At 37.7% G+C, this 13911-nt stretch overlaps 1 protein-coding gene across 2 annotated transcripts in view; it reads right to left on the bottom strand.

The window, feature by feature from the left end:
* The window catches only part of SPIRE1 (spire type actin nucleation factor 1), a 123866-nt gene that overhangs the window by 40067 nt on the left and 69888 nt on the right, over positions 1 to 13911 (bottom strand). For both annotated transcript variants that reach the window (XM_026094330.2, XM_026094329.2), the window contains exons 4-5: positions 10142 to 10267; positions 745 to 828 (exon numbers count right to left, since the gene is read on the bottom strand). In XM_026094330.2, coding sequence (XP_025950115.2) covers positions 745 to 828; positions 10142 to 10267 — 210 coding nt within the window. The remainder of the gene's footprint in view (positions 1 to 744; positions 829 to 10141; positions 10268 to 13911) is intronic.

Below are 13911 nucleotides of genomic sequence, written 5' to 3'. Positions count from 1 at the left end.
TAGACTTGTAGCTAATGCTTATGTGAATTAAAACAGTGAGTTAAGAGTGCTTGAATCCTAACCTTTGTTTCCCTTATGCTCAGAACTATCCTGCAGAATCTTCCAGCAGTTCTTCCTCAAACAGAAATTTTGGGATGGTCTCCAAATCCTAAGGTTTAGAGGAGCCTATCGATACTCCATTCCCTTTTGCTCTGCCTGTAAGAACACCACACTCTAACTTCTCCCTCACCTTTTTTTGGCAGTAGGAATGGGTAAAGAGGAAGAACTGCTGGACAGGAGATTGGGAGATTGAAATCAAGTCCTTTTAAGAAGCTCTTAATGTTCCTCCATGCATTGGCCAGAGCAGTAACTAGAAAATACTACAAGGTACTTTCTCTTAAGAGTTCCTCTGTAGCATTTATTTTACTATTCTAGAAACTCACAGCTGATGACTCTGACTACTGTCTGGCTGCCACTTCTGAAGGGCAGTCAATGCAACCTCTGTCTAAATGCCCAACTTGTCAAATTACAAAAGCTTCCCGTGAAAGCTTAGTCAAAAGAAGAAACATAGTAGTGATCAGCTTGGATACTTGCATTGTTTCTCCTGCCTGGGAAGGCATGTGAGATTCTGTTTGGTTCTAACTTGTCATGAGTTACTACTAATTTGTATGGCAAAAAACCAGACACTGATTTTACCACAACACAAATGGCTCTGGGTAAACAACATAATAATGATGCTGACTCATTATTCAACTGTTGTCTTACCCAGTCAGCATTTTTTAAGTCATCAAGGTCTGTGCTGGTTTCATCACTTGCTGCTTTGTCCATTTCTTGAATCTTCTTCAGATTCTGCCAACAAAAAGAAAATTAGTCAGTAAACTGAATGGTGGCATTACTTTAAAGTAAAATGGAAATTTAATTTTTGACATCTTTTGAAATATGTTATTTAGGTATTTTGATGAACATTTTATTATTTGAATAATAATACTGTAATAATAGTAATTTGAAATATACTTGAACATATTTGTCATAACTGAAAAGTGGACCTTCAGTGTGGGAGAAAATCTGAAGCTTTGCACATGAACCTAGCTTAATAGAATTTCAGAGGAAAAACTGTACTGAGAAATTTTAAGATTTCTAAAATCGGGCTATCCACAGGAAAAAAAAAAAAACAGCAGGTCTGGGAGTTTACAACACAGAAAAGTTTCCTGATTTGGAAGAGTACATTCCTAACAAACTTACTGTCAGTTGCCAAATGCAAGACAGATCGTTTTTGTAAATAAAGAAAGTCCCACAAAGTTAGTCATGAGGAGAAATAAATCATGAGAAATCCTTTCAATAGAATAGTGACACGCTTACATTTATAACAAAATTAAGTAGCTTCTATAACATGGTTATTGACTTTGGAATCTGAGTCATATAACTGTATAAGTAAGGAATAAAAACAGATCTTTCAAAGGTAACAACTACTATTTATGAAAAAGATCTGACAATGCAAATATGAAAAAGACTGCATATAAAGGGGCAAAACAAAAGCTTTCATAGTAACAAGAATTTGAGAAATGATCAAAAGTTACGGTAGACCAAAGAACAGGTAAGCGTCACACAAAGAAGTGCAGGAGATTTAAAAGACAGGTCTTGGTGGATTTACAGAAATGATATTAGACACACAAAAATTGAATATTCAAATGCTAGTTTTTGTTTTATTTCTGAATTAAAATGTTCTGGAATCACCAATATAAACAAATTCTCAATATTCCATTTTTCAGAGAGTTTTCTAGGAAATCTTTCCTTTAACAATGCTTAATTTGCTCAGTTTTCTAATTATTTACTCATGTGTTAAACATGGATAGTTGCATCTTCTGCTAACTTCTTGAGCTTACGTTATGAGACTAAATCAGCAGGTCAGAGATATGCAGAAGATTTATGTATTTATGACAGAAATATTTGTCTCACTTTTGAGCCTAACACACACTATTATTCTAATGGAACTGGACAGGGAGCCTCAGTTTAGCTTTAGAGCATCCTAGAAAACTTAAGATGTAAGCATATTTTGCAAAATGTTTTTCTCCCCGCAAGTAGTGCCAAAACTGTCAACATTTGAAATGGAAGCACTGGAAAATCCACTAAACAAAGAGCACAAGTATTTACTGGTCCTGATTACAGAGATAACTACACGTGAGTCACCCACCAAACAGGCTTTGGAAAGAGAACAGATGGATTATTTATTGTCTTATTTAAGTAAGTAGCACATTTATTTTCAGGTCAAAAAAGAAATACTACTGATGCCCTTTAAAAAACAATACATAATTTATGGAAAGTGTCTAGAAAACCCATAAATCATCTAGCCTACTAAAGCAAATGTCATCCCACAATGTGGGAACATTTTAGCATAATCTGCAGTATCATCACAAGATGCCCAATTGGGAAAAACTGTTTGTATGGAAACTTGTGCTGGTTCTGTTGCTGTGGTCAGCAATCAGTCTAATGCTTACTTACGATCATCCCTTTTCCATGGAAAGAAAAAACCCAGAAAAACAGAAAAAAAAAGCAACATTAAGGTCTCATTTATACATATTTTGCCATCCAGGGTTTATTCTTTTCTGTATCATACTGGCAGTTGCAGTAATCATTTCAAAGATGGTTTCTGTGAACTGTAAATGATTTGCTTTCTCGCAAGTTGCCAACATTTGATAATAATCTGCAAAATACAAAATCATCCTCTTTTGCCTTTTCCTCTTCATAACCAAAAAAAGTTAACTTCACTAAATGAGCTGACAACTGTCAGATTTGCTACTCCTTTCCACGCTAGAAGATACACATTCATTTTTACAAAATTAACATGTTCCAGCTGCTTAACCTTTAGTCTGAATGCTAAACAAGACGTGCAGCAATTACCCATTTCAGCAGCCATGTTCCCCAGCACACAGTTTGCTGGGCTGCTTTATGCCCAGAAGCATCAGGAGTGACATAAATACTCCATGAAGCTAAAAAGATTACAACATGTTTTTCTTAACAGCAGAATATCAGAGGAGGGGGGAAAATGTGAAGAGCTGCAAGATCTTCCAAATAAGGCAAGCAGATGATTAGTTTCCCTGAAACATAGCTAAAGGGGGAGTTTCTACTTGAGAAAGTACAGGTATATAAGTGATGCTAGCTACCACACACTGCAGAGTCGCAAGAGCAAAACCTAGCAGCCAAAAGGTAGCAGCTCATTTGTATCATAAAACTGCACTTTGAGAGATTATAAGCACAGGCTTACTGTCAAAGCAAGGATACTACTCCTCGCCATGCCAGCTGAGGGCTCCTGCTGCTGCCCTGGTACCAGTATAGACACCCACTCAGCAGTGAATTGCTTGGGGAGAAAAAACTGCAGGAAGAAGATTCAGTTTTTCATAGGGTGCCCCAGGGTTTGCTCCCTATATCCAGCTCACTGTGCAATCAGTGGAGAATAGCAGAATGGAAGGTAATTTTCCCCTGTTATGAGAGTTAGAAACCTTTGGAAGTTGGGGGGGGGGGGGGGGAGGAAGGGAAATAGAGAGTATTCCTTCCTTGTAGCCATTTTTTATGAAGGTTTCTTTAACTTTTCTCCACCTGTCGGGTGCTGCTTAAAATCACTGTGACAGATGATTCTGTAAAATCTTCTAGACTAAATGAAATATTATCATTTCCCTCCACCACCCTCAGCCAGTGTCAGTGGGTTTTGGAATGTATTTCAGTCGCAAATTATAGAAACCAAAACATTTACAATACAATAGACCATTTGTCAGAACTTAATTGTGATCCAAAAATCTATGAGTAACCTCAGCTGCTGTATCCATTTGTACTTACCCTTGGGACAACAGATTAAGAAAAGCTATTACAGTATGATAAATACACAGCCCAAATGGGTTCCTATTTCAGAAACCAAAAACATCTTAAAAGGGTTTTTCTAAATGACCCTAGAACCTCAAACCCATACCACAAACCTGATTCATGTATTACAGCCTGGGCATACATTCAGGAACTAAAGGGTTAGATTTGTGGGATGTCTGCATTTCAACTACGTCTGTTCTTTTTTTTATTTTTTAACCTTCTAGCATCTGGCCAATTTTAAAACTGAATTTTGTGACTAGCATGTGTAAAAAAATACAGAATTTCTTTAAATTTATTCTAGCACTATTTAAAGCAGTCAATTAATTTATTGCTAAGTGGCCCACATTTGAAGCATGTTCTTCTTTGCTCAATGACAGATGGAAGGTTATGTAAGACACTTGTCAGCACAATGTCAAAGACTCACTTCAACAAAATGCTCTCTAAAATGAAACATTTTAATGAACATGGGATTCTCACGAATCCACATCTTGACTTTGTCTTTCACCGATTTCAAAACATCATCTATTGCAATTTCCGGTTTATATTTTTAATTCTGAGTAATTTTTTACTGATACAAGTAATTCTTACGCTGCTACCTAGGAAACTAATGAAGCAGTCTTGCACATTTGATCTCAGTTTAGAAATACAGGACCTACATATTGGGAAAAACTGCTTTTGTGTGTTCAACTGTCTATCCTGGCCTTGACATCTATGGGCTTGGCCAGCAGCATTACTCCAGTTTCTTGAAAATGCCCCATTTAACTCAAACAAGAGGTGTTGAAGGGAATTTGATCAGTAGAACAGTCCTGAAAACCTCTCCATTTTTTGTACATGTGAAAAAGAGCCTTCTCTCCTATTAAAACGGTTGCAACGGTTCCCAAACTGACAGACCAAAGAAATCACAATGGGGTTGCAAGCCTGATGATGACTCAGTTGCAAGGGTGGAGTCACAAGCCTGGAAGCATGAGCAGAAGTGGGATTATGAGCAGAAGAGTTTAGGAACTCATGTCTTTCTTGGATGGTACTTTCTGAACATCCAAGCAGCAGTGTATTCTAGCAGCTTTTATGGCCACCTGACTATTAAGGGTAGCTTGGCTAATGACCACATTTCTGGAATAAGCGATCCATTAACAAGAAATACACTAAAACATTATTTGGGTACCTATTAACTAACTACCTCTATTATTGTATTTTTATACAAACAATATATATATGTATAATGTATATATACAAATGTTAAATGAAAAGTAACAATCTACTTTTGTAATTAACTATTTTTCCATTAGAAGCTTTAAAATGAAATGAAACAAAACCAGAAAAGCAAGAAAGGAACAAGAGAAATTTCATTTCTACTCATGCACTTCATCAGAATCTGCAGGTTTACCTTTTTCATACAGGCCAGGCTGAAATATATACAGACAGACTGACAGAATCAAGTTTTTACATTAGAAAGGACAGAAATGAAAGAGGACATGATTTGAATGAACAGTTTAAAGAAGATAAATTGGGAGTTTTATATGTATTCTGCCAAGAACTTTGGTTAATTTAAAAGGCATACTGTGGATAATGAAACTTTGGACAAGACCGTGAAGAACACTGACTTACGCTGCAACTGAAGATGTACATGATTATAAAAAATTTACAAACTTTTAATTAATTTGTTAATCTTGATGCTTCACGGTATAAGCCGATCTCTAAAAATTTTTGAGATGAGTCAATCCTAATGTGGCAAATTAAGATAAATTTGCCTACTGGATACTACTTATATTTTATGCTGGCCAACATCACCTGCTGTCTTTTAGCACCAGCTTTGCCAGTTGCAGCGTTTATCACCCACAGTGCACACATGAATGGTTCGCTCTGCTGCAGACCGGCATCGGCATTTCCTGGCACTATGCAGCCATTAAGCGCAAGCAGAGCATTAACTCCAGGGTGAGGTAAGACTGGGCAGTAACAGGAAGCTGAGGGAAGACTAGGGGCGATATCCCTTCAATAAACCAGATGAGACCTGGAAGAGGAGCGCGTGCCCACAATTTGGATGGTAGATAAATTCCAGGTCTGATCCACAACAGCATTTTCTGCACTGCTATGTGTGTGCAGTCTCTCCCTGTTTCTCACAGTCACACTTGCTGCCATCTGTGAGCAATGAGAATGACTTTTTCCAGATACCCCACAAAATGAATGTTTGCTTTATCTCATGGACATCGCTTATTTGCACCCACAGTTCTCTCCATGGCTAGGTGCAAAACAAAGGTGATCTCAGCCTTTTGGATCATCCTGAAAAAGATCTGTCTTTTCTTTTACATGGGGTCCATTTTTAGCAGATATTTAAACTATCTTCCCCTCACACACACACATGCATTTCCTCCACCTTCTCCATTCTTTTTTCTCTACATACAAAAAACAAAGGAGGGGTTCCCTTTTCGTGGCAGTTTCTTATTGCAATTATAAAAGCTCACTGCTTGAGAGGAGAGACAAGTTGTACTCTGTTTTTGACAGCAGCTGTAAGTGCCTGAACAGTAGGATACAGAGTCAGGAAGACCTGGCCCATCCAAAGATCACTTCCAGGTGACAGCAGGTGGTATCCAGGGTAGATCAGCGGCAAGGGCACCTTTCACAGAGCTGCCTGAATGGCATATGGAGGCTGCCAGACAACTGAAAAAACATCCCAGTAAACCTCCTAGGAAAACTCCACCTTGCAAAAAGATGCAAGGGTAGATCACATTAGTTAAATGAATTTCAAACCCTGCTTCTGGAGTAGCAGCTGCTGCTATTCCACAGAAATATATATTTTTACACTGTTTGTTTGTTTGTTTGTTTTTACTTTTTTACTATTGCACTAGTAATATCACACCTTTCTCATCTTTGGCTGGAGTTCTGTCCTGTGTATCTACTGCAATAAAGCATCTCATTCTCTCTAAGAACGGAGGTGTCTCCCTCTTGGCAAGTCGTCCTTATTGCTTGTTTCTGACCTTTCATACACAGAGAATTAGACTAGAAAAAAGATCTGCATGGCATCAAGTATGTGACAGAATGCCTAAAACATTTTACTTGACATCCATTGAGATGACCTGAACAGCTCACTCATTGCTTCATCATTTCTGAGTAATGCACTCACCCAAATGCATGCCAGTAAAACCCTTTCTGAAACTACACTCTATTTATTATATGACAGTGATGTTCACATGATAGGCTAGAGAGCACAGGACTATTTAGTAGATATGTCAGTGACTATATTTATTCCAAACCTATAGGCCTATACCTCTTGCCTCCCGATCTGTCCCCCACTGGATGTCGTAATTTTCAAAATCCTCACATTGAAAATAGCATCACAGCCATATTTTTCTGCCTCTTTTACAAAGGACTTCTCTGCTAAACCTGTTCTGGGCTACAGTCTGAGGTTGGCCAAATCTGGTCCATTGCTACGGAGTGCATTTCTACAGATAAACATCCTCTCTCTTCTGCTACAGTGAAGCTGGCAGTTCTAGCACCTACTGAGCAAAGAATATGAGCTTCATTTATCTGAGAAATAGATACCTTAGATCTGAGGGCTTTCAAAGGAAGCTCTCCAAATAAAGTGGTCAGTTGCTGAAGTAATCCAACAGTTTAAAACTGCTGGCATCTTCAGTATCACAAACAAGGCATTGCTTGGCATAAGACACTTTTATTGGAGGTGGTGTACATACCTGGTTTGTTTGTTTCCACTTCTCTGCCAATGCAATCACCACAAATTCATGATAACAAAATGCCCTTACTAAAGTGTTTTGTGTTTCTCTCCTTAATACACACACTTACGTGAGGATACAAAAGGAAAAAAAAAGGAATTTATTCACTTCAATTGTATTTGACCATATTACTCATGAATGAAGAATCTTGTATGTATCTGAAGTATAAAAGAACATATAACCACAATTTTTATTGGCACAAGCCTAATATGATCACATGACTCCAACTTGCCTCAGATATAAACTACCGAGGTCATTTTAAAGTAGTATGGCAAGATTTATAGCATTCCACCTTGTATTTTCTTCTTACCTATTTTTTCCTACGTACTCTACGTTATTTTCAAGCATTAAATGGCTTCTGAATCTATAACTGGATACAGGCAATAAGTAAGGAAGACGTATATCATAAACCCAAAGTATATGTATTCCAGAAGCTGCCTGTAAGATAACTAAATTTCTTGGTTACTTCTTGTATGCATACTGGGGGACTGATCCAGAGTAAAATGAAATCAAGTGATCAAAATTCTGGCCTTCCCAAGTGCAGCGATAGAAGTCCCACTGATTTCAGTAGGGCCAGAACTCCATCCAGAAGGATTACTTTCTTTGACCTAAATGTTCTCTGAATCAATCCCTAATAGCCTTTGAGAGGCAAATGATTTCTTTCATTTGGGATTAACTCATAGTATGCTCTATGGTGTGATCAAATCTTGTTTTTTTTCAGTGTCCAATCACATGATGATTAAATAATTTGTAAGTTCAAAACACCCCACTAATTTTTAATAATAGTCTGAAAAGTTGTTTTTAACAGTTATTTTTAAATATAAAATATATAATATTTTACTTCAATATTGACTAATAATAGAGACGGCTTATAACTGCTCCCAGTGCTCAAAATGCTTAAGAACTACTGGAAACACATACTGCCTCTTCGAGCAGGAAGAGGGACTCCACAGGGTCTTGTATTTGATCCTCAGTATGGACGTTGTAATAGCTGTTAGTTGAGGTGTTTCTGGCAAAGGTTCTTCAATTAGTATATCCAACGGTTAGACCACTAAGGAGCAGTCAAAAGCCAAGCTGTGAAATTAATGACGCCAAGGTTCAGGAGACAGATCTAGCACTGAGACACTGTATCCTGCCTGGGCTCTGTATCAGCTGTGGATGCCGTTGAACCATAACACAGGCACTTTGGAAAACAAATGGCTCTTTAGCCATGCTGACACTGTCATAATTATCCCTGTATGATCCTACTTCGGTTTAAAAATTGCTTTCAGGCTGAGTAGAACTGGAGGAAACACGTACACGAAACTTGACTCAAATGCAGCAGAAAACCATCTCTGAGGAACTGCCCCCCTTGGAAGGATGCACCTCTACTAGGTTTCTGAGCAGAAGGAAAGCACACGCCTGTCCCTTATGCCTCTGGCTTGAGCCTTCTGCCAGCGTGAAGGTTGCAGCTCTCTTGTGCTGCTCTGGGGCTCATCTGACCCTTCACGAGCTGATTCAGCTCATTAACCTGACAAGGAATGATTCCTCTTTTGCTTTTGCTGTGTTTGTTTTCTAGAACCAGAGCAAGGAAAAGTGGGGGAGCTTGTGGGTGGGTGGGTGGGTAGCACCGCAGTGCCTCTTGCAGCAGCAGAATTGTTGGATCAGTCCAAAAAAATCTTACCCTGCTTTTCAAGGGTACTTTGAATCCTGAATTACAAAAGAGAAGAAAATCCTTCAGGGATTATACTAAAAAAAAAATATGAAAGTGTCAGTACTTGAGAGATTGGCTTTGGGGAGAAGCCAGCTTAAGAAGTATCTTTCCCTTCCTGCTCTCTCCCCCACCCACTAGTTTCCCAATTTAAACAACTCCCTCCCTGTGTTAATACAATCATTTATGGAGCCTTTCTGCAGACCAGATCGCTGAAACAATCTTAATTAAAAAGAATCCTCCCCCCCATCTCCCAAAGTTATTCTTCATCCAGACCATTTAATTGAAGCGGTTCATAGGATGCCCTCTCAATCAGCACTACCAACCAGGGAGGCAGTGAACTTACGCATGATGACCTACCAACAGTTTTTTTTTCTTTAAGTTGGCTCTGCTGTGAAGTCTATGTGACAGCCTAACAAGCCAATTGTACAGCAAAGGTAATGAAAGCTGCTGACTGGGGACAAAATACAAGCAAGGAGAATTTCAGATAATTCTCAGGCAAAAACAAGGTACAAGAAGCAACTGAAGGAGAACAGGAAAATTTCTGAGACATTACAACATTGTTGTAGAACATTGCTGAGAAAATAGACAAGTTTTCAGCCTCAAACACACTGCATACTTACGTGCCTGGAAGAGTATTGTGTGAGCCCTCTGAGAAAAATTCCTGCTTTCTTCCCAAATATACTAGTCACAATTAATAACAATTTCTATGAGACATCCAAAAATGATTGCAGGCCAAAGAAGAAAACTCATCTGTAGAACTCCTTGAACACAGTAGCTAATTCCCTCAAGCACTTGGCATCCAGTACTGGTTGGGTACAGAAGTAATTCTGAAAAACCTACTTCACATAATAACAAGTTTAAAAGCAGAAAACCTTCTCAGACTGCTTACCTCTTTTGCACTTTTAATTTTGGCCAAGAAAGTGTACAATTCCATCGTTTCAGCAAACAGAGCCCGACATACTGCTTGATAGTGGTTCGGTGCCTCTGATCGGGTTGGCAGATGGGCAGCACACAGCTAGAGAGAAAAACAAGTATCAATGGAAAACAATGCCCCATCGATTTAATTAATGCTACAGACCATGAAATAACATCAAAGGAAATGCAATGGGATATTTAGGGCACACAAATCCACAAGAAATATTTAAACTTAGGCAGAAATTGGAATGTATTTCCTAATTCTTCTGCTACCTTTTATTTTACAAGTAGAGTTCTCTTTCTATAACTAGTAGGGAGACTGGTTGACATTCAAAGGAATACAATCCCTTCCCAGAAAACTCTGAAAACCAAGGCATCGCCTTTTCATTAAAAAAGTACCTGACATAATTGTCAAGGGAAGGAAAAAAACAATCTTGCAGTACCAAATTTTGGAAAAAACTACATAATAATTAAATACACTTTAACACTGTAACTCTTGCTTACTTACCTGTTTATGAATGTGGAAAAGACCCTTATCTCTACCAACTTATGAAAGGATGGAAGGTGCAGCAAGGAAAAAAGTTGAGTGTAACAGTCAAGCTGAAATGCCAGTTGAATGTATTTCAGATGATACAAAGATTTCAAAAATCAGCAAGAGCTGTGAAATAATGCAGGCTTATTGCATTACTCCAAACATTCAGAAACATTTCCAGACAAAAGCACGGCTGATTCAAAGAAACACTGTAAGACTGAAATAGATCTGTTCATTCACACTCACTGCAAAACATGCTAAAAGTCTACTTAAATCGCTAACAATCATTCATAACTACTGTTAAAAAATCTGTAACATACTAGGAGAAGAGTTTTGTCCTGAGATGTGGAGGATTCACAGGGTATCATAAGCTTATGACATGGACACAGGCATCTTCCCTGAGACTGGAAGTCAGAGACTGTTTCTACTCTAGCAATGTCAACTAATGGCAAGTCGGACCTCAAATCAACCAACCTAACTTCCATGTGTCTCAATTTTGTATCTCTAAAATGGAATTTTACACAAAATTACTTAGTCCTATAGGACTTCCAGGGCCTTCCAGGGCCTGATCCATAGGATACCATATGCTATTCTTAGTATCATGGCAATTGTCACTTAAGCAAACCCGAGTTTTGCCTGAGTGAGGACTGCAATAAAGTCCAGCCTTGCATTTAGAACAAAATATGCAGAGCCCATCTCCTACAAGAAAAGCCTCACTGAAGCCAGTCTTTGTGTTACACTTCAGATAGAGAATCTGAATGGTATGAGCAACATCTAACTTTATGAACAGCACTACTTTATGAGAATAGCTAAGCACTTGAGCACTTTGCTCAAACACACCAATTTCAAGTTACCTTGCCCTGTCTTTCGTTCTCCCTTTAGCATATTTCTGACCCATAGAAAACTTAGAACAAGACAGTCAATGTCAAAACTGAGACAGAACAACTCAGTTATAAATGTGAAATTTAGCATCACTACGCTTACTTCCAGCCAGCACTGTTTGTCCCTTCCCTTCAAAATAAAGAAAAGAAACAAAACTAAGCATAACTTCCCTATGCCAACTGTGTAACTTTGTAAATCTAAAAGTGGTTCTGGTCTTTTTTGGAAAGTAATGCAGGCAAGTTCACAAAACTGCCTTTCATTCACCACTTGCAAATTTTACACTGCTTTATGATGACGGCCACAATTTTTTCCTACTCTTCAAAATTACTTCTGCGTAGTCACAACGACAAAGTCAACAAGAAAAAAAAATTTTTTTTTTTAGCAAGTCATATCATCTCCTTTACACGTAGAGCGAGAAAAGAAAAGAAACAGATGGTTGTGTAATGCGTGCTATAGTGACAAGGCATACCACAAAGACAAAAGCTACTAAACGTTTCTCTTGACTTAATGAAAACAGTCAGAATTATACTACATTTAAACTGATAAAACACTGAGTATGGCTGACTTGTATTCTTTTCTCTCAATAACTAATCACATCCTTACCTGCCTCACGATGTTTTCAGGAAGTTATTTCTGGCAATTAATTACACAGCACAGATAAAAAGGGTTTCACTCTACAATATGCCACTTGCGGGAATAACAATAAGGATAGGAATAACAGCAACAGCAATTTCAAAAAGGTCCTAAAATGGTTCAAGTCTTCATAGCTGAGAATAAAATTTTATTATTATTTGGATTGTACACAGGTTTCTAAGAATGCCTTTTTTCTTATTTAGAAATAAGAATTATTTACATGCTTCTTATTTAGAAGCATGTTAATTAGAGACAATTTGCATCAAATATTCAGAAAGTTAATGAAATGCAGCACTGGCAAGTTCAAGCAGGGGATGGATGTAATCTAGATTTTATTAGTGAAAAAAAAATAAAGCAAAAAAATTAAATGTCTGCTACTAAAACTAGTAGAAAAGTAACCACATAAAAAATCAACCATTTGGTTTTTAGGACGTTAGAATGTAAATATTTAGAGAGGGCCAGTAGCTCCTACTAACTTTCATGTTCTGAAAAAAATCAATTTCAGAGATCTCATGTCATGAAGATGCATTAGATACAGAAAACCTTGTGGTAACATACAGTTAAGTGATTTAGCATAAATTTTTGGATCGGGGAACGTAAGCCTGAAGAAAAAGGAAAATGCAAATAAGACAGCCTGAATATTTTCCCCTCATTAGAGTCTATTGTACTTACATGTTGTTCAGAAAGCCTGGCAATTCATAACCTCTAAATGAAAAAATAATGTAAAATCTGGACAAGCAAGGCATATCAAGTATGAAACATCACTTCGACCTTGAGTTCAGGATGTTCATCCTTAAAAAAATTTTTAAAGCCACATCTTTAATTTTATGCTAGTAGTGTTTCAAAAGCTATGTTACTGTAAAACGACAGAAAAATCACACGGTCAGAATGTTTTAATAATTGAGATATGAAAACACAGCCACTTCAGGAACTCCTCCTCTTACCATGTCACACTGCAAGAAGGATTTAAATCAGATCTTCAATCTTTTCCAGCCATTCAGAGCTCATCAAGGAAAGGCAGCTTTTGCATGAGGCTTATTCTGCCACTTGCCTTCGCATCCCTCATGATACAATTCAGAACTATCCTACAGGGAACGAACACTAACAGTGCCCAGAGCTTAGTACAAGGGCTGTTTGTTCCCTTTCCAGGAAGCCTATCAAAAAGTACGCTTGAAAACAAATTATGTGGTCTTTGCAAAATGGTAGAATATCAAAAATATTATCAACTACTGAAGTTTTAAATAACTTGATCTGCAAGCTATTCCATTTGTAATCATTGTGAAGATTTTTTTTTACTCTTTTTTTTTTTTTTTTTTTTTTAAACTGAGCCTATCCAAAAGCCAGCTTGACCCAAAGCATTCAATCTTTGCTTAGATCACTAAGAAGATTAGAGACTGTTTCCAATCCACATTCAGGGTTCACACACACAAAAAAGTCATTATGTAAATACTGTAGCCTTGCCAGAGCCTCCCTCCAAATTCATTCCCAATTGACTAGGAAACAGAGTGCATCAAGCCAAACCAGCATTAACAGAAATCACAAGTTAACAACCTGAAGAGATCAAACAACGTTTCTGGATCTGTTTGAATACATTCCATCAAGGACTACCTAAAATTACAATAAATACTCACAACTGACTCACCTGCTGAAATTCAGCTAAGTTCTGCAAAGCTTTCTTTTTTTCTTTTTCGCTGAAA

Source organism: Dromaius novaehollandiae, chromosome 2 (genome assembly GCF_036370855.1).
Source record: "Dromaius novaehollandiae isolate bDroNov1 chromosome 2, bDroNov1.hap1, whole genome shotgun sequence".
Taxonomy (NCBI): Eukaryota; Metazoa; Chordata; class Aves; order Casuariiformes; family Dromaiidae; genus Dromaius; species Dromaius novaehollandiae.
Note: the sequence above shows the minus strand (reverse complement) of the source record. Positions and strands in the feature narration are given on the sequence as shown.